Source organism: Lagopus leucura, unplaced genomic scaffold (genome assembly GCF_019238085.1).
Source record: "Lagopus leucura isolate 7727_CA_CO unplaced genomic scaffold, USGS_WTPT01 Super-Scaffold_100157, whole genome shotgun sequence".
In the NCBI taxonomy this organism is placed as follows: Eukaryota; Metazoa; Chordata; class Aves; order Galliformes; family Phasianidae; genus Lagopus; species Lagopus leucura.
In genome coordinates, this window is record NW_024962334.1 from 27453713 (window position 1) to 27472475 (window position 18763).

The 18763-nt window shown below is 39.7% G+C and overlaps 1 protein-coding gene and 1 long non-coding RNA gene across 3 annotated transcripts in view; one reads left to right on the plus strand and one right to left on the minus strand.

Moving 5' to 3' along the window:
• Positions 1-840: 840 nt before the first annotated feature.
• The window catches only part of PPP1R9A (protein phosphatase 1 regulatory subunit 9A), a 126449-nt gene continuing 108526 nt past the window's right edge, over positions 841-18763 (minus strand). Inside the window, exons 11-18 of one of the 2 annotated variants that reach the window (XM_042888792.1) lie at positions 16631-16788; positions 15775-16075; positions 11086-11173; positions 10915-10992; positions 7917-8115; positions 5457-5576; positions 2269-2451; positions 841-1314 (exon numbers count right to left, since the gene is read on the minus strand). In XM_042888792.1, the coding sequence (XP_042744726.1) occupies positions 1102-1314; positions 2269-2451; positions 5457-5576; positions 7917-8115; positions 10915-10992; positions 11086-11173; positions 15775-16075; positions 16631-16788 (1340 nt within the window). In that variant the 3' untranslated portion in view covers positions 841-1101. The remainder of the gene's footprint in view (positions 1315-2268; positions 2452-5456; positions 5577-7916; positions 8116-10914; positions 10993-11085; positions 11174-15774; positions 16076-16630; positions 16789-18763) is intronic. The other variant, XM_042888793.1, reaches the window with a different exon arrangement.
• Positions 5670-8360, plus strand: LOC122189533. The gene is made up of 3 exons (XR_006181848.1): positions 5670-5804; positions 6736-6869; positions 8317-8360. It is a non-coding gene; the product is annotated as an uncharacterized LOC122189533 (long non-coding RNA).

Below are 18763 nucleotides of genomic sequence, written 5' to 3' on the forward strand. Positions count from 1 at the left end.
GTTTCCTGTTCAAAATACATGAAAAAGAAAGCACAGTGTGCTATAAGAAAGTTACCTACACACTGGGAGCACAAAGAAATTTATACAGATCTATACGCTGTGCTCTAGATAGAAATTCATCCTTGCTCAGATATCTAAAGGATAAATGTTATCCTCAGATTTCTGTGTAAACCCACGTAATCGTTTAAGGCTTTGCCTCCTTCCTGGATTAACTACTGTACAGTTAACAGAAAGAGTTCCACCTCCTGTCTTTTACCCAGGGGGGATATCCACTCTCCTGTCTTTATCTCCAGTGTATATTAAGCAGTCACAGAACAGTTGTGTTTCCAGAGCAGTGTCCCTTCAATGTACTGTTGCAAGATGAAACTTACTCCAGTAGACAGAATTGAGTATCAAAACACTGCAGAGAAGCGCAAATTCCAGTTAGAAAGTTAAGTAAGTCATCTTTCAGACAGAGAAAAATCCTTTTACTCAGATGTATAAATGTTCACCAATCGCTTCGACTGGCCATCGTGTTCAGAAGAGGTGATGCAGTGGACCATGCTCCTCAGCATCATGCTGGTTACTGAAGTGACCGAACACACAGAGCTCAAAAGAAAAGAGTAGTTTGGAAGGAAACACTGCCACACAAATTTCAGAAAGGGTGGTCAGGCACTGGAATGGACTGCCCAGGGAGGTGGTGGAATCACCGACCCTGGGGGTGTTCAAGGAAAGGCTGGATGTTGTGTTGAGGGACATGGTTTAGTAGGAGCTATTGGGAATAGGTGAACGGTTGGACTGGGTGATCTTTTAGGTCTTTTCCAACCTTAGTGATTCTATGATTCTATGATTCTATGAAATATGAAACCTGTTAGCTGTCAACAACAACAAAACAAACCGAGGGGTTGGGGTTGTTTAACATGGCAACAACGAGCGAGAAGGGGATGTGCAGGAAAACAAAACTACACAAGATAAAGTTCCCAGTCATTCTATGTATAGCTCCATTTCTCTGTACACACTCGTGTAATGAACGGCAAGAAAGCTGAAGGGGCACCAAAGCAGGTGGGAGTTTCTCTTCCCTCGAAGTGCCTCCAAGTTACAACGCAGCAGCACTTCTGCTTGTCACTGCTCATTAGTGCCCTCTGTTGCTTCTGACGAAGACTTGTCTGTTTTCTTCGATTTCCTCTGCAGTTGCTCTTGTTCCTTCTTCCGAAGCTTTTCCCTTTGCTTTTCCATTTTCTCTTGGGCTTTGCGAGCTTTCTCCAGAGACGCTTTCATTTCCTTTAGCTTTTTTTTAACGATTGCCCTGTCCTGGGAAGATGTCATACCAAGAGCCTGAGATAGGGAAAATTTAAAAAGATTTTCATATAGTTTATTCTATCACCATTTTTTCCCTATTTTTTATATCCTGGTAAAAACTCTTCTCAGAGAGAAGATGATCACAACTGAACGAATTTGTGATATTGACTACCGAAGTCAAATTTTAATAGCATTTTATACTTCTGAAAAAGTTTCCATCCTTCCACTTATAGAATATTAAAGGAGATTTCTCTGCAACCAAAGTTCTACTATATTCATTTCACTGAGGCAAGAAGGAAAAGAAATATTAAACTATTTGCCTGAGGTCATCTAAGTCTACAAAGAACAAGACTTCCCAATTCTCACTGCTATTCCTTAGTCAAAAGTTCCCTTGCTGTCTTCCAACTTTTTGGGGTGATGTTTCAGGGAGGAAACACTGAATTTTGACTTTCAGATATGCTGAGCCTCCCCCAACGCCTTCCTATATTTATTTTTTATAAAACTGAGCTCATATTTTCACTGCATGAACCAATGCATTCTTATACATCAGAACTGTATTTAATTCCAACATAGTACAATTGGTGTCCAGCTTTTGACTCTCCAGTACCACATTTTACAGTTGCTACTTCAGATGCATTTTTATTTACAATCTTCTATGCATTGCCCTGTTGTAAAACAGAGCTGGACGAGAACTATGTGCACGCAAATACCATTTACATATGGTCCCTTATGATTTATGCAGGAAACATTGGTACACTGTACCTACCCAGAGTTTTCACCAAGCCAATTCCCTCTGTTTCTGAAGCTGCCGAACCTAAGTGCACATGAGAATTTCTCTGAATGCTGCTCTGGCTTTCTACTCTATGAATATTGCTCAAGTCTATCATGATTCCACACACAGAAGCCCTCTGCTTTCTGGCAGAATTCTTAATTCCTCGATCTCAAGTGACAATAAATACAGTTAACTTTGCATTCCGCTCAGTCAGTTACCTTAAGCTTACTCCCATCCAGCTGAAGGAGATGCTCCCCATTAATGTTTTGGGCGCTGAATTCAGAAACGTACTGTTCAAGGTTCAGGCTCATTAACCAGTGGGAAACCTGCTGCACAGTCCACTCTTGCACAGCCCGGTTCTGGCACTGACTGTGTTTTGGAGACTGTCCGTCATCGAGGATCTGTGACAAAAATGTGCCGCCTTGTTACGAAAAGGGCAACACTGACCAGCAGTAGCATTTTTCTGCACAAACCACCAGCGTCAGAACACAGGTCCCCTACTACCCTTATCCTACTGTAACAACAAATTATCTGCACTGTGTTGCACCTGTATCTAACCAGGTATCTAAGAATTGATGCAAGGTACCTAAACTTTTCCTACTGATAGACAGGAGAAAGGAACTGGCATTTCTTTTAATCCAAAGGGGTTGAAATGGCCAGGTGGCACAGATCTAAGCAAGTACAGCTCCCACTCCCTCACAAGATCTTTATCCTTCAAGTTACAAGGTTTCTAATGGACGCAGAGTATTCTGCAATCCACTTCCCAGGCACACTCATTCATCTTTATTGTGTGTTTAAGCTGCAAAACAAGAAATTTAGGGGAAAAAAAAAGCCTCACAAAAACCATTCTGAAGTTCAAAGTGGTGACACCAAACAGCCAGCGAGACCAATGCTGCCTACAGAAGACTATGAAATGACACAGGAACAGTAAGGAACACACAGCAATCCCACAGCCTCCGCCCTGCTCTCCAAATATTGTCCTGCCCAGGAGAAGAGCACAAACAGCACCAGCAGGGGCAGGTGGGCCTTCAGCTGCTTCAGCCCTGAGTGTCCTCTCTGCCACTTCTTTCCACCCAAGGGAAAGCTGGTGGGGTCTGAAACAAAAGCCACTCTGTGGAAACTTCAGCCGGCACAGCAGCTGCTACAGGCTGCTGCAGCTGTCTCCTATTTGAACAGCTTTACCACTGGGTTAGATGATGCTGGGAGTTCTTTCAGCCTCTGGCCATCCATTTCTCAGGGATGGGGAAATGACAGTTTAAGCACAGCTTTTTCTGGCAGCCAGCAGAACCTCAGTGCAGCTGATGCTTGGCCTGGTGGGTGTGCTCTGGCACGGGCCCTCCTCCCCCTTCTAACATACCACAAAAGCTGCAATTTGCCATGGCCTTGAAAAGAGAGGGGAGCTGAAGACAAGGCAGGCGGAGCCAATGACATCTGTGTGTTGTGCTCAAACAAGGGCATTTGCCACACAACACAGGGAAACAAGAAGAGCAAATCTGCAAATGAGACAGTACATTGCCACACGATGGTCACACAATTCACCACAACAGCACACTGGTATCTCACCTCATCATCAATCATATCCAGGCTCTGAGTGAGGGAGCAACAAAGAAATGGGAAAGAAAAGCATTATAGAAACAAAATACAGAACATGTAACAGCATGTAAAAGTTTGGGTAAGGGTAGCACCAAGATTTGCAAAACAGATAAGGCTACTCAAAAAACAGAGATTTCTTTGAAAAAAAATTACTTCCAGAAGCAGAGAGGTTATGTTGAAAGCTCAGCACACACACGATTTGGCAGCTAAGCCAGAGATTGTGCCAATGAAGCCCCATGAGTTGATAGTCTTGACACACTGGAACCAGTGGGACCTTGCCTGATGGCTCCAATTGCAAGAGCAAAAACTACTTAGAGGACAACAGACCACAGGACCTGGGTTCCCTTCCTACCCTTTCCTCTCATTCTGCTTCAAATAATTATGTGAAGTCTGCCCAAGAACCATGAGCAAGAGAGCACTTGCAGCAATGCCCTACATCACGTCCAAGCAGCAGCCTCACCATGCCAGGGCACAACTTGGTACAATACAGGGTACAGAGAAAACCTGTTCATTTTTACAGACCAATTCAAACATGGCATTTTAGAAGCATCCAAATAGAAACAAGCCAAATGAAAGCATTTTCCAACTACTAGTTCTGGTTAGTTTCAGTGGGAACAGTTGCAATAAAATATTTGATAAAATGGGAAGGAAAATTATAAAAGCATGAAAAGTATTATCAAGGTAGAATTAATACTAAACAAAGTATAAATGATCTCTTTATTGTTTTCAGTAATTCACAGTATATGCAGTCTCCTACCTACTACTCTCCTATGATTCTTCTAAATGTTTACCCTTTCTAATCTGTGGTAAGTGCTACAGAATGACTGGCCTTGCAGACTTCCATTTTGGCAAACGGGGTTGGTACAGAACGGCTCTCATTCTTTAAACCTGTGCAAAACATGACAGCAGTAATAACACAAGCTTGTCATTGAAAAGAAAGGAAGCCACAGATTCTTGAAGTTCCTCCTCTCTAAAAAAAGCCTTGGCTCAAACCTTAAGTGAAAATTACGAAGTTCTTACTCAGCGTTTGTAAGAGGACAAATGCATGGGTTTCCTGAGTCCACAGGATGTACAGCGAGCTGTCAAACTGTGCAGTTTCATTGACTCGAGCCAAACAACAAGTATCTTAAAAATGTGCATTCAATATATTATATTCCACTCAATTCTGTCACCAGTTTATAGGGTCAGAAACGCTTTTTCACATTTTCACAGGTCAAAAGCCATCTAGTTGAAGAATCAAACTCAAAATCCACTGTGTATGTGCAAAGCAAGCACAAAGAATGCAAACTGGATTGACACATACACACTCTAATCACTATATACACACTGAGGTACAGAATACACAATAACTGCATGTACAGGTCATTATTATTTTAATATATCGTGGTAAAAATAGTCTAGATGCAGGTGCTTTACATTTTAACTATGTTTATCCAATTACACTGCATCTTTATCATCTGAAAACTGTCTCAATTATGTTTATTTTAGTGTATAGATAGGTCCACACGTACACATACAGAACGCAGGAGCAGTGTATTGAAATGTGTGAGGACAGAGCAGCTCTAAAGAAACCAGCTGCATTTAACAATACTGCACAACGATCCTACAATAATACCAAAGGCCACAGGCCAATTGTTTAAAATAATTACTGTATGAACAAGAAAAATTGAGATATTGAAACCAAGATTAATTCCTTTTCTTCTCCCTTTATATGCCTAAAACCATCCCTTCACTGCTTGAGTAATTATCAAGGGAAACGCTGTGGGAGAAAGAAGACAATCATTTCCCACCTTAAACAATGCCAGCAACATACCTCATCTGACGACAGTGCTAAGGAGTGTGAGAAACCTGGGGTTTTGGGTTCTGCTCCTAAACCACTCAGATCAGCTGAACTTGTGCTGCTGGGACTGAAGTCATCATTGAACGTGAAATTCTGTAGGGAAAAAAGATAATTTAGAATAAACAAATGATCTCAAATGTGCATCTAAAAGGGAAACTGCTTTTCTGTCTTCCAGGTTGGCACAGTTCAGAAGTGATTGCTTACCGAATCAGTCAAAATACACATGAGGAAGCACTGCTTTTGCACTGCTAATGATGAATAGAACATGCTATATGCTTTACCACTCTGTACAAGAGACTGCTCTGCCAGCTTAATGCCTCAGTGAGTAGCAAAGTGGTCTGAAAGCAGTTCATAGGCTTGCACTTAGGGAATTGGGTATCATCGTGGAGATAAGTTATTGCTTCCGCTGGTTAATCAGTAACGTGCTGCTGTCCTTCATATCGTCAGGACAAGCATAGCAGTAGTAGAAAGAGTAGGCCAGAGGATTAATTAGCAGAGGGAAGTGAAAACTGCTATTAAAAGAGCAGGGAGAATATCTTGTGAACCCAGTTCTGATTCCTCCCTCTTTGCCTATATTTCTTGAAAAAATCAAGTTGAAAGCAAAAGATACATTTGGATGCTGAATGTTAATTACTGAAGTAATAACCATAAAACAAAGATCATTTTTTGCCTAAGAAATTAATAACAAACATCACATCTTGTAGCAAACAATAGCAAGATTGTGTGCCTTTTTCCAGGAATGCAGCAAAGTGATCATTAGAAGAGTACAAAAATTAACATTTTAGAGTGGGAAAGTTGGATTTGTGAACCACAACAACTAAAACCTAAAACAAGTCACCGTGAAGTTTCATTTCAATTGAATAGACAGCTGATGATGCAGTGACCTTTGTTAACTCTTTTGAGACCTCTAATTTTTCCTCTATCATCTATATAAATAACAAACCTGATCCATCTCTGTCATTCAATTTTAAAAAATGGATCCAAACATCAAAACCAAAAAGAACAATAACATAAATTATTTTTTTATCCCCCCCTCCAAAATCTGATGTATTTTATCTGACAACAACAGGCCTTCTAAAAATACCAAGTGATGGTCCTCATGAGGTGTGCTGGAATTCCAACTGCACAGGTACTGGAAATTTAAGAGCTTGCAAACTTAAGAGAGGACAAGAAACAATCAAAAAGCTTTGCTGTTCAGTTTTCTCACACCTACTTTCAGAATAAATGTCCTGCTTTTCTCATCTCCTTACAGAAGACAAGAAAATCTGAACACTTTGAGCCCCGACGGCATCCTCAGGCCAGGTGTTCAACAGCTCCAACTCCTGCTCTGTGAAGAACACCTTCTTCCTCTCAACTATTCTGATTTTTATTTTACCTCTCTTTTCTGTAAGTTTCACATTTATGATTAATTTTAGCTTTTTTCACTGTCTAAGGGAAACACACAAGATAGCTAAAGCCTACTGATGATACCAATAATGGGAGAGCAGGACAAAGGAACACAGAACAAAACAATTTTCACAGCTTAACAGTAATTGTAAGAAGCGATGCTTTTTCCCATTTCAAAATTACTTTTACTCAGTGTTTGTTTAACAGCATAAACAGGATTTACACATCTAACCCTCATCTTTCTTATAAAAAGAAACTGAGTAGCTGATCAGCTGATTCAAATTCCTGTATATAAAGTTGAGAACTATATCTCAACTGGTTTCTTCTTACCAGACAATGCAAAAAGTAAACTGTTACAAGTTATGGAGGATCCAAGAAAGGATAAAGGCAGAGAAATACTTTCCAGAAGTGAAAATACACAAGAAAAAGCCAGTACTAAAACTAAGGGTTATATAATGAGTTATCATGCTGAAACATCCATGCACACAGAAAGGAATCACACAGCTGTATTAAACTGCAGTAGTTCCTGTTTATAGTTTGAGCATCTTCATATACAGAATTAAATCCAACATCCATGCATGCATGACGAGCAGATTTCAGTACTGGGGGAGAAAAAGGCAAATGACTGATGGCATACAGCATTTCTTCACTTGCAAACATCTCATCTGAATACGTTAAGAACATGTAGGTATTCCTGCAATCAGTCCTGAAGAATGCAGAACGTATCTATAACTGAATACACAAATCTAGCATTTGTTCAGTGGATCCAAATGCTAACTTCCACTGGCACCATTTGTGTTTGTTACAGTACAGCACAGCACGGTTAGTTTACTGAATTAATGTACATTAAGAGAAAGACAGAATAGAAAGGTAGAATGTGGAATGGTACAATGATGGAGATGCTCTGTTCAGATGAGCTTTTACCGTACAATGAACACCATGCACTGTTTATTGTAGTGTTAACATATTGGCCCGTTCTTCTTCCAGAAACATGGAGCCAATTATGCCACTCAACACAGTGGGAACAAGGTAGTTCTTATTTTCTACCTTTGACCCTTTTTTAGCCGGGCTTATGTTTTCAGAGGAAGGTTCTGTTGAGCTGGTAGGTGATGGCAGGTTGCTAGAAGAATTGGATCCTTTGCCACCCTCTCCATACCATGTGAATGGTACACAGTGTGGGAGAGAGGAGGATCGTTCTGTTAAAGATTTACTGTTGGCTGATTTCTGCAGCATCTCTCTGGTGGTCCTGCGTAAGAGAAAGGAATTTGTGTTAGAGCATAAAATACAAAAAAATGCTACAGAGGTAGTTAATTGTAAAAAAAAATACGACATTCCATGTAACTGTGACTAATCACCACAGTGGCATGCAGCTGGTAACCGCAGTCTTGAGATCTCTCTTGTAACAAAAGGAAAAAGTGTGTTCTTTTGATTTGTTTTCTAACTTTAGTTCTTCAGATAACACGCATGCAGCAAATGGAGACAGATGCCTGCACAAAATGCCTGTGTCCCTGTGTTTTGGTGTGAACCTGCTCCAGTCAAGAAGCCACACACTGCTGGTACCACTGGGGCTTGGTATCTCAGCATGATCAGACTCAGCACTGACCCAGGCAGGCTCTGCTTTCCTGGGTCTGGTTTGGATTTGGAGCACAGGCAGAAGGAACCAGGTGTGTCTACACACACCCACATAGATGTGTCTTTGTTACAACAGCTAAATACTGAGAGACATCCTGTTGTTGTTTTTTTGTTTGTTTAATTAAATATTAAAAATACAACTATAGAAAAAAAATGAAATAAACGTTTGATATTATCAGCTCGCCTTTTCATAGTAACAGTATATAAATCTTCCCTCAGCTTCTAACTTATGGTCAGCTTCTAAATCATTACGGATATAATCACTAGCTCTGTGCATTGGGAAGCTTCCTTTCTGCATGGATGAAATGGAGGCTGCCAGAGAGCCCCCAGACAGCAAGACAGAACCAGAATCCTCTCTCCCTTTGGCTTCTTAAATGAAGATGTGTCTGATACAGTCCTGTGCTCCCTCCTTGTGCTCCAATATTGCTTGAAAGAAGACAGAAAGAAAGACGTTGTCCAAATCACCTATAGCTCCAGGCTAAGGAATGTAAGAATATGTGCTTTCTACTTAAATGGGGGGAATTTGTTTATAGGTTTAACATCAGTGATAGTCTTCAGAAATAATTCAAGATTTTCTTCTACACATCTTCAGTTGTTTCTTGGTGGTGTTTTTTTTTTTTTTAACATGGTAAAATAACACTTGCAACATAGATCTGACAGCGTGATTAATTCTACATCAATCTCTAATGCACTAATAGACAAAAATAATTATAACAGGATGCTGTCTTTTGATCATCATCTTCCTTCTTTCAAAGAGCTTATACAGCTTTGGACTGTAAAGAAAACATCCTCAGATTTTTCTCAGGCAAATTCTTTGGAGTTACTAACAAAGGAAGTGACAACTGGTGTTTAAAAAGTTACACCGAAACAACAACATTTCAGTTTACAGAAGCACAGCAAGGATTACAGATGCTCGTGAATTTTGAGTTTCATAGTCCTCAACTTTGTTTTTAGCAACCGTATCCAAACTCAGAAGTATTCAGTGACAAACAGTGCAAATAGCTGATTTATCAGAGGGTCTCATAAGCAACTGATCATCTTATGCTGGTATGAGGAACGTAAGTTCTATAGAGGCTGCTTCTTATAAAGAAGCATACCTTCCTTCTTCCCAACCTGTCTGGTAGTTAAATGCCACCTGGTGTTAATACCTTGCTAAGGGTACTGGCTGCCTTACAGCTAAGCACAGGTGCACAGAGTTTGGTTAACAAATCCCTCTTCCAGTACAGAAATACAGCAATGAACATTAACTGTAGGACACACTGCAAGCAGAGAATGACTGTTACAGTTTGTTCTGGCACCAGCACAGAGATGCTGACTGCTATAAGATCACCAAAGAGCCTGCCAGATATGTGCAGAATGTGAGTGTATGCTGTGTTAGAACAGGAAACTTGCAGTTCAGTACAGTATGCCTGAAGGGGTATATCAGAAGTCTAACATTTCTTCTGTTTCTGTGATTTTGAAGAGACTTGTCCCTGGGACAAGTGTCAGACTGTCAGCAAAACTCTCCAAGCTGCTACTCAGTTTTTTAAATGCATATATTTTTGGTACAGCATGTGAACTTTGCTTTCTTTAGCAAGCTCTTTTATCGTATGTGCTTTCTATTGTATTATTTTATGTTAGAAAAAGTTAGAGTTGCTAGAACCTTAGGACTTTCAGAATATATTACATTTGCTTAGCACTCCTGATGTTTACCTGAATGCTTGCCCCTCATACCTGGAGCCACATATGGCCCCTCTGGATGGGATTATGTCAGATTCATCACTAACACAAGGAGACCTTCATTAAAAATCCACACCATCCTCTGTAGAAAAGACTGTTTCCTGCCATTTTGAATGCTCATTTATTTATTCAGAGGCCAGATGCTGATGGTCTCATCAAATCTCACAGATAATTCAAAATTCCTTGACTGAGTTGGTGACATGACCAATGCAGTCTGTATTTCTTCTATCTGCTTTCAACTTATGATGTTCATCTTTGGAAACAAAACCTTCTGAAAGCATTCCTGAAGTGAGCACAGTGAAGCTGCAGGGAATATCTGCTGCTCAACCTTGCTCTTGGGACTTTTCCTCCAAAATACGTGGAATTGTGTCAAGGTTTCTGAATCAAGGCTATTAATAACTTAGTGTTTATCTGTGTGTATGCATCTTGTAGGCCAGCTCTAATGAACTATTTCTGCAAATCTGATCAATAGATGTGATAGCAATAGTGATGAAAATCTCCAAGTATTTTTAGATTATCGGTTAGCCATTCGTTAGTTAAGAAATCTAAGTTTGTAAGCTCAACGGGTTGCCTCAGGGCTTAAAATTTATTTCTATGAAAGCAGTGGGACTGGCAGAGTTCAAGTTTTAGGAATATTACATTTTCTCAGCATTTCTGCTCTGCCATTTCTTGCATCCTCAATCTTTTACCATACCTAATGCCACAGGTCACCCTAATAGCTTCTTTCTCTTTCCGCTTCTTGCCCTTGTTTGAACTCCTTCGCAAGGGAGCCCTACAACAACATTGGAAAATATTAGAAAATGTCCTTGAAATTTTATTTTTAATTCTTTATATAAAATTAGTATTTTAAGTAACGAATGCTTACCCAAGATTTGCAAGTTTTCGCTTTAGTTTTTCTGCATGCCCTATAGTAGGAAGAGTAGTTCTTGCTGCCTGGGCACATGTGGCACCATCTAGGATACATTTGTACACGGGAGAATGTACATTATTATTTTTAATTGCTACTGATCCTTATTCCACTTTCCATCCATCCAGAACAGTCTGCGTATCTGCTCAGGATTAGATATATATACACATGTACACATCTGTAAGTACACAGTTTCACTGGGTGCATTCTTCTCATTTTTAAGAAGATGGTGAAGAAAGCAATAAAAAATTAACAGTCTCAGAACTTGAAAATACACATGGGGAAATCTTATTTTAATCAATATAAATGACAAAAGTTAACCTTGGTTGAGCTTCAGTGAATATATAGTAAGAAAAACAACACAGAAGATTTACACACACAGAAGATAAACATTACAGCAAATCCCTTTTTAAACTCAGCAGTGGCTGCTTATTTCTCCCTTTGCAGAAATCACGTGGTATGTATGCTTTCCTTCAAAAATGATTGCTGAAACTCTTTCTTGAACTTTGGAGCAGAAGGTACTTTTATGACAGACAAACTAGACAATAGTTATCTGCTTAGCTTGAATATCTTGGTTAAAATGAATATTTAACTTGAAATCCAACCACTTCCACTAAGAAAATTTGAAAAAAAATTTGAAAGTAGTATCTTAGTTAATACATTTGTCTTTAGTCCTCTACTGATTTCTTATCCTTTCTACATAAACTGTTAACAGCTAAAGAGGGACAGGCTGCAAGAACCTATGGAGTCAAAATAACAGCTCAAAGTATCCAAAACACCCTGTGAAATCTATATGGCAGCTAAAACACACACCAACTGAATAACGCAGACACGGTTTCTGTGATTCTTCAACACAAAGAGTGCCCCCAAATCTTCTAGAGGAAGCAAATGAAGGTCAGTCATTCACATCACTTGCAATTTGGTGACTTTACAACGTGACCTCAGATTTACAGTGGCTTTGGTTAAAAGCACTGCTGTGTTTGTGGATTTCTCCTAAGGAGGCTGACAAAGATTAAACCCTCAGAATTAACCCACAATACCACAGGACAGTAAACCATGCACACAGAGGAACTCTGTACATTGCTCTGTGGATACTGTTTGGCCAAGTTTTCATTCAGGTAGAAAGTTCAGTGTGGAAAGGACTCATGAATCATTGTGGAAAAAGCAAGAAAACAAGGCTCCTGAGATATTAACACTCTAAAGGACATGCATCCTACTTCTACTAACATCAGCCCTACTGACAAGTAACCTCAGGTCAAAAAAGAAAACACACAGAAGATCCCCATGAGGAAAAAAAAAAGCAATAGGCAACCTTAGGCAATGCATACTTTGCATCACCTCTACACTGCGCACGCTTCTCTCTTCTCAAAGATCTGCTTATGGCTCCTCTTTCATCTTTAATGTATGCTTTTCATCTAACCACTGTCAAAAGCACTACTTGGAAGAATTAAAGATTGCAAAGCTTCCTTTCACACTTGGTACTCACAGGCAAGTGGCTGGGGGGCAGAAGGCTTTTTTGAGAAACATCTTAAAGCAAATGAAACTACCAGATACATTAACTTTGTGGTGGGCAAATAATATATTTAGTAGCTGGAGGTTTTGCTGCTGTGGTAGTACTCTGCAGAGCTTGGCAGGAGCACAGAGCAGGTATAAACTCTATCCAAGCTTTTGTATTACTTTGTTCTCACTCACATGCAGCTGGGCCGTGCTGGAGCACTTTGGGTAATGAGGATTTGCTGTGAAAAGCACTCATGCTGGCCATGAGATACTGAGGAAGATGGATGGGCTAGTTTCCAGCAACAACTTCAGTAGAGATTTCAATCTACTGGGCTCGCATAGGTGCAGGCCTGCACTGCTTAGCCCATAGCAGCAGCCATGAACCAGGGCTGCAGGTCCCTGCCTTGGCAGGAGGGACAGTTGACCACCCTGGAGAGGAGCACCTTCTCTGCCTCCTTCAGGTTCTTCTGAGAGGCTGAGGGAATTCTATTTCCTGAGGATCAGTGACACAGAAGCCATTTAACCCATCACTTTCAGCCTGCCAGACTTGGTGTAAGTAATCTGCAGCTGATGGGTGGCAAAGGAGCCCAAATCCAATTTTCTGTCCCATGGTCACAGCACAGCTGAAGCCATCCCTACACCAACTAGAGATGGCCCACAGAGATCACCTCAACTGCCTTGTCAAATGAAGTTGCACAAAGCAAGCAGAACTGAAGAAATTTAATCATGCTCCTATATGAAAAAGTCATGCTCAGAAGACAAAGAAACAAAATTCCTCACCATTTCTCAATGAAATGGAACTCCTGCCATTTCAGCTCTTCCCACAGCAATCATGCGAAAAAAAAACAGTGAACTTGCTAAAGCTCACTTTTGCTGATCAGTGACTAGCCATGGACCCATGACCACAAGTATGTGATCTCCTTCTATCTAAAAAACCAACTAACTAAACACAACATTTTATGTTCTTTTTATATTCTGCAATGTAGGAGTTTGACAGCCCAACGATAATAAAAATAGTATCACTACGACACTTATAGAACAACTCCTTTAGGATGTTTCTTTTTCCTAGAATTTATTAAATGTAAATTCCTCATCTGAAAGCAAATTGCTCTATTTTAGCTTCCGTGTACCCATTAGGATCAGAATACACCCAAAAGCATTGGCTGTTTACGTAACAGTCACAGCGGGAAAGCATGACACCCTTCCTTATTTAGACACAGATTATTTTTCAAACCTAAGTTGGGAAGGAAAGAGCACGGTGGGTGGAATGTAATAACCTATTTCTTAAAATATAAGGTCTAGTCTCCTTCAAATTTTTATCAAGATATTTTTCATACATCGGATGTAAAAGCAGGATTTAAGATTTCATTGATAAAGTAATCACATGCCTACGCTGAAATAAGAGTTGAGCAAGTCATGTTCTTATGTCCACATCCTAATTTTTTAGTTGTAGAATTCTGGCTCCGAACTTAACTTTGATTCATTAAAAACTGTACAATTAGCAACTATGTAATGAGATCAGGAATATTAGAATTCAGCATATATTACACTGCATTATATATATAAACATCTGCATATATTAACCTATGTCAAAATCAACAAAACTTGATCAGTCTGTCTTAAGAATCGCTGTGAAAGCCCTGTATGATGATAAAGAAAAATAGGTTGCAAATGAATGGCAAGTCTTTCCATTTACAAAGGTAGAGAACAATCTTTAACAAGTTGTGCTTTATTTCAGTTATTTCCATTTAGCCAAAGTTTGTTCTGAACCTATCCAAACCTATTTCTGCAGCCTTAGAAGCGATTTTATCATCTAGATTAGCTTAAGTTACAGTTAGAGAACACACCATGCATGGACAAGAATGCTTAAAATGCTTTAAATTGCTAATTTTGACTTCATAAGACATTTGAAATGGAGGGCTCAAAATTCTGTGCAGTAGTGCACGTAGGTTGCTCTGAAAGTAATGCCTCCTACTTATTTACATGCAAACTACAACAGACACAAAGAGCATAGTAACATTATTTGATAGAGCTAGTTGTCAGCTACAAACCATTACTCTTCAATACTGTCAACACCATTAGCTGTGCATTTTCACCAGGGATGAACAAAAGCCAGCCTGCTGCACTTGTAACAATCTGTACCAGTGGAGGAGACCCACTGTCACTGTCATCACTGCTGAAATGCATCACCCACCACCTGAGTTTGCTCACATCCACTGCTAGGTCTCCATAAATGCTCTGCAAACATCAATGAATGTCAGTGGGTGCCATTTCTTCCACACGGAGGAATTCAATTCCACACTTTTACTTTACATGCACTTCCACGTCAGAAACCATTTTGTCAGACTGCCCCTCTGCTCCATCTGTTGCATGGCAACAAACTGTAACAGAATATTGCTGGGATGGTTCAATCTCTACTGCCATACTAACATCTGCCTCTGATGTCATGGGGCAGCATCATAAAATAGGAGGCAGTACTTTTGAAGCAAGCCTCACATTATGAATGCATTGAATAAACAAGAATTTGAAAAATGTACCTGAACTAGGTATGATTGTATCATGTCTTATCATGTTTACATTTAAATAATCTCTACTAAATAAATAATGATGTGGCCAACCTTTCTAACTAACCACTATTTTTTTCTCCTATAAATACAAACTCCTCAGCCACCGACCTCCTGTTTAACCAAGAGTCTGATGGCTCTCAGCAATTAAAAACTACAATCTGTTATTTTTGCTTTATGCTCCTTTCCAAACTTCCAAAAAAAGCACTTAGCAGTGCCAAAAATCACATAATTCATAAGTACAATGCATTTATTAATCATGTTTGTAACACAAAAATGGACTGAGGCCCAATAATATTGTTTTGAAAAAAATAGAGAATATTTTCTTAAAGGAATCTTCCCCCTATTTTTTTCAGTGAGCTCTAAGAAAGAAATAAAAAGAAAGAAAGCAGCTCCTGATCTAATTCTGACTTCGTCCTTTTCTTATACCATCATACAAGGTCAGCTGTAATTTTCTGATGTCCAGGTAGACAAAAGAAGTTATGAGAAGATGACCTAGTTGCTATGGTTTAACTACACAACAGTTCATAATGTAGATGTAAGTAAGCAAATGGATGCACCAATTTATTGTAAAAAGTAGTAGTACCTTGATCTTGCAAAACATTCCTGCCAGCTGGGTGATGCAAAGGAGATGCTTCAGAGCTGTGCCCAGATTTTGAAGGAGAAGAAAGTGGAGTGTCTCCCCGAGCACACAGGGAAAGGACACCTCCTCTGTGGTGCTGTCCTTCTTCTTGATTTTCAGTTAGGTTGTCAAGGGAGATTGCTGCACTGCTAGCCACTGGGGAGAGGGAGGAAGCACCAGAATCTGATGCTGGTGAGGATGCTCTCATGCATAAGGGCAGTGGTGATTTTGAAATGTGCATGGGACTACTGTAACTGTTTGATGGCTGTTGGCATAAGAGATTATAAAGCAGGTTATACCATTTAGTAACTGATATAAGCAAGGTTTACTATGAACATGCAATTCTTTTATTCATTATTCACTCTTTTATTTGTAAGAAACACATTAGTGATTCATGTAATTACCTTTCGATGTCACACTGTGTTTATTGATATTTGCTTTCAAGCAGAAGTCAGAATCAGATAAAACAATGAGTAAATATCATATCAATAGTGATAACAAGAAATAAAGGAAAGTAGCATTCAAGTTCTTTTCACCTCCTGCATGTATTAAGGACCCACTGTACATCACAGAGCACACTTATTTCAGAAAACCCAGGATTCCTGTTAAAAGAAAATGTAAAAAAAAACTAAAACCAACAAAAAACCCAGGTGTGCTGAATCAAAGGAGACTTAAACTTCTCTCAAGTGCAGTCACAGCATACTGGCCACAGAGGAATACATACTGCCTGTGCTACAATGCAAGGACAAAGACAGAGGATAAAAAGAGGGGCAACCTAGCGTTCCACAGGAAGCCTGAGAGAGGGCAGAGTCCTTCTCACCTTTCGTTCAAGGCTGTCCTCTCCATCAGTTGAGCTGATGCTGTCATAGAGCCTTGTCCTGGTTGGCCTCTGCCGCTTGTTCTTCACTGAAAGTTGAGCTCGGGTTTTCAGAGCTTTTGAGTCCAGCCTCTCTGTTTCTGGCACTGCCTCATTGAAATCTGTATGAAAACATGATTTAAAGTTATTTGTAATATATATATATTTTGGAATTAAATGCCTTATCCGAAGATATGGCCTGCAACTGAGAGCACACGAACTTTGCATGGTTTACTCACACCTGTATTCAGAATTAATAAAGAGCACGTGCAAAAAAGTGATTATGTGTCTAAACCATTAACAGATCCATATCCAGTAACTGCATTGAGGAGAATCAACTGCAGAGATTTTTAAATTCAGCAAACGATTGCCATTGTGACATGGGACCACGCCAGAATAAAACTGTTAAACGCTGTCCTATCCCAGAAAACAAGTCCACAGACTCCCTCAGACCTACTAACGTGTGTTTGGTCTACAGAGCACTTCTCCGTCACACTATTAAGCAAAGGAATCCTCATCTCCTTACTTTTCAGCAGACATTTTCCAGCATCTGGATGAATATCTCAATTTAGACACAGTGGGCCAATTCATTTATTTCCAATCCTGCCCTTTTCGGTCACCTGAAGAGGACATACTGTATGGCTGCTTTCTTCAACATCTGCCCCACTGTTTCCCTTATAACTTCATCAGTTCTGCAAGCTGCTCATCAAATTACAGAAGAAATATACAGAGCTATCCTCAGGCTGCTCTACATTTTATTATAACTGGAATGGCTTACAAATTTAAAGAACCTACTTTGCTCTCTCTCCTGTACCAGGTATCCCCCAAAATAACCTTGGTATAGTATGTGCAAGTTATAAACAAGCAATGTCTGTAGTCAGTAGCAAAGAAAGAGTGATAAAGCCAGTATCTAGATAATCAGATAATGATTTTCAATTGGATTGATTTACAGGCAGCCTCTCACAGGATTATGAAACAAGTGCTAAACTCATTCCTTAGGACCTACAGTGAAACTGCTTGCTGGCTATGCCATGTGCTCCATCTTAGGAGGGGACAGCAGAGAGGAATCTCACCCTATTCTGGACATTGAGGTCATCTGTTGTTTAAAATTGATAATACAAATCAGGTGCCCCAATTGTTTGCTCCAATTCCTCTGCAAGCAAGACCACTTTTTTATTAGTACCTGGCAATCTCATTTGTTATTTCCTCCTAACTGCACTGCCCACAGTAGTGGGCTGCAGTACTTGTAGATTCCTCTTTACTGTATTCAGAATTCCTTCAAACCCCTAAAATGCAAGAAAATTTAGCTAAACTTAAGTAAAACACCACTGACAGAGTGATACATCACAATCTCTAATACAAACCAATTACTAAGACTGATCTAGCTCAAGTGGAGTTGTATCTCACTTGCACTCATATCACATAAGGCTCTCTGCCAAGCTCTATTCCTTAGCAGGAGACTAGAGGCTGCAATCATTACTGTGATTACCAGAATCTACTGCAGCTGACTGGTTTCAGCAATTGAACAGCAAGCAATGTGTTTTGGCAAAACCATTAGTGAGCTTGTTTTACAGCTTCAGTGGGCTGAAATAAATTTTCACTGCAACCAACTGCCAGTGGTGTTCAACAGAGTTTGTAACGACATTCAAAATGAAATGAAATTATTCCACCTAGAAGCTCCATGAAAACATTCTGAACTGTAGCTATTCAGAACAGGAATGGAAAGGCCAACTGTTGTATGTGTACAAGACAGAAGGGACACTGTTCTACTTGACTAACTTGAAAAACAACTATATACTGTGTGGAGCAGGACACGGGCTGTTAGATCTGTTAATACACTGATCTAATAGCTCAGAAACTGGGAGATCTGCAACAAGCAATAATTATCCCAACAAAAAACAAGACAGTCATCAGAAGACTTGTGTGAAGGCTGAGAGATGTACTCTACAATAACACTGCTTAACCCTTACAAAGTTCCTGTGCTTTCTGAATGAATGGAGTTTGTGTAGGAGATGCTGTACTCTACCATGTATGCTTTAAAAGATCAAAATGATAAAAAAACTGTAATTCATATATAATCAGGAAAAAGCTGGACAC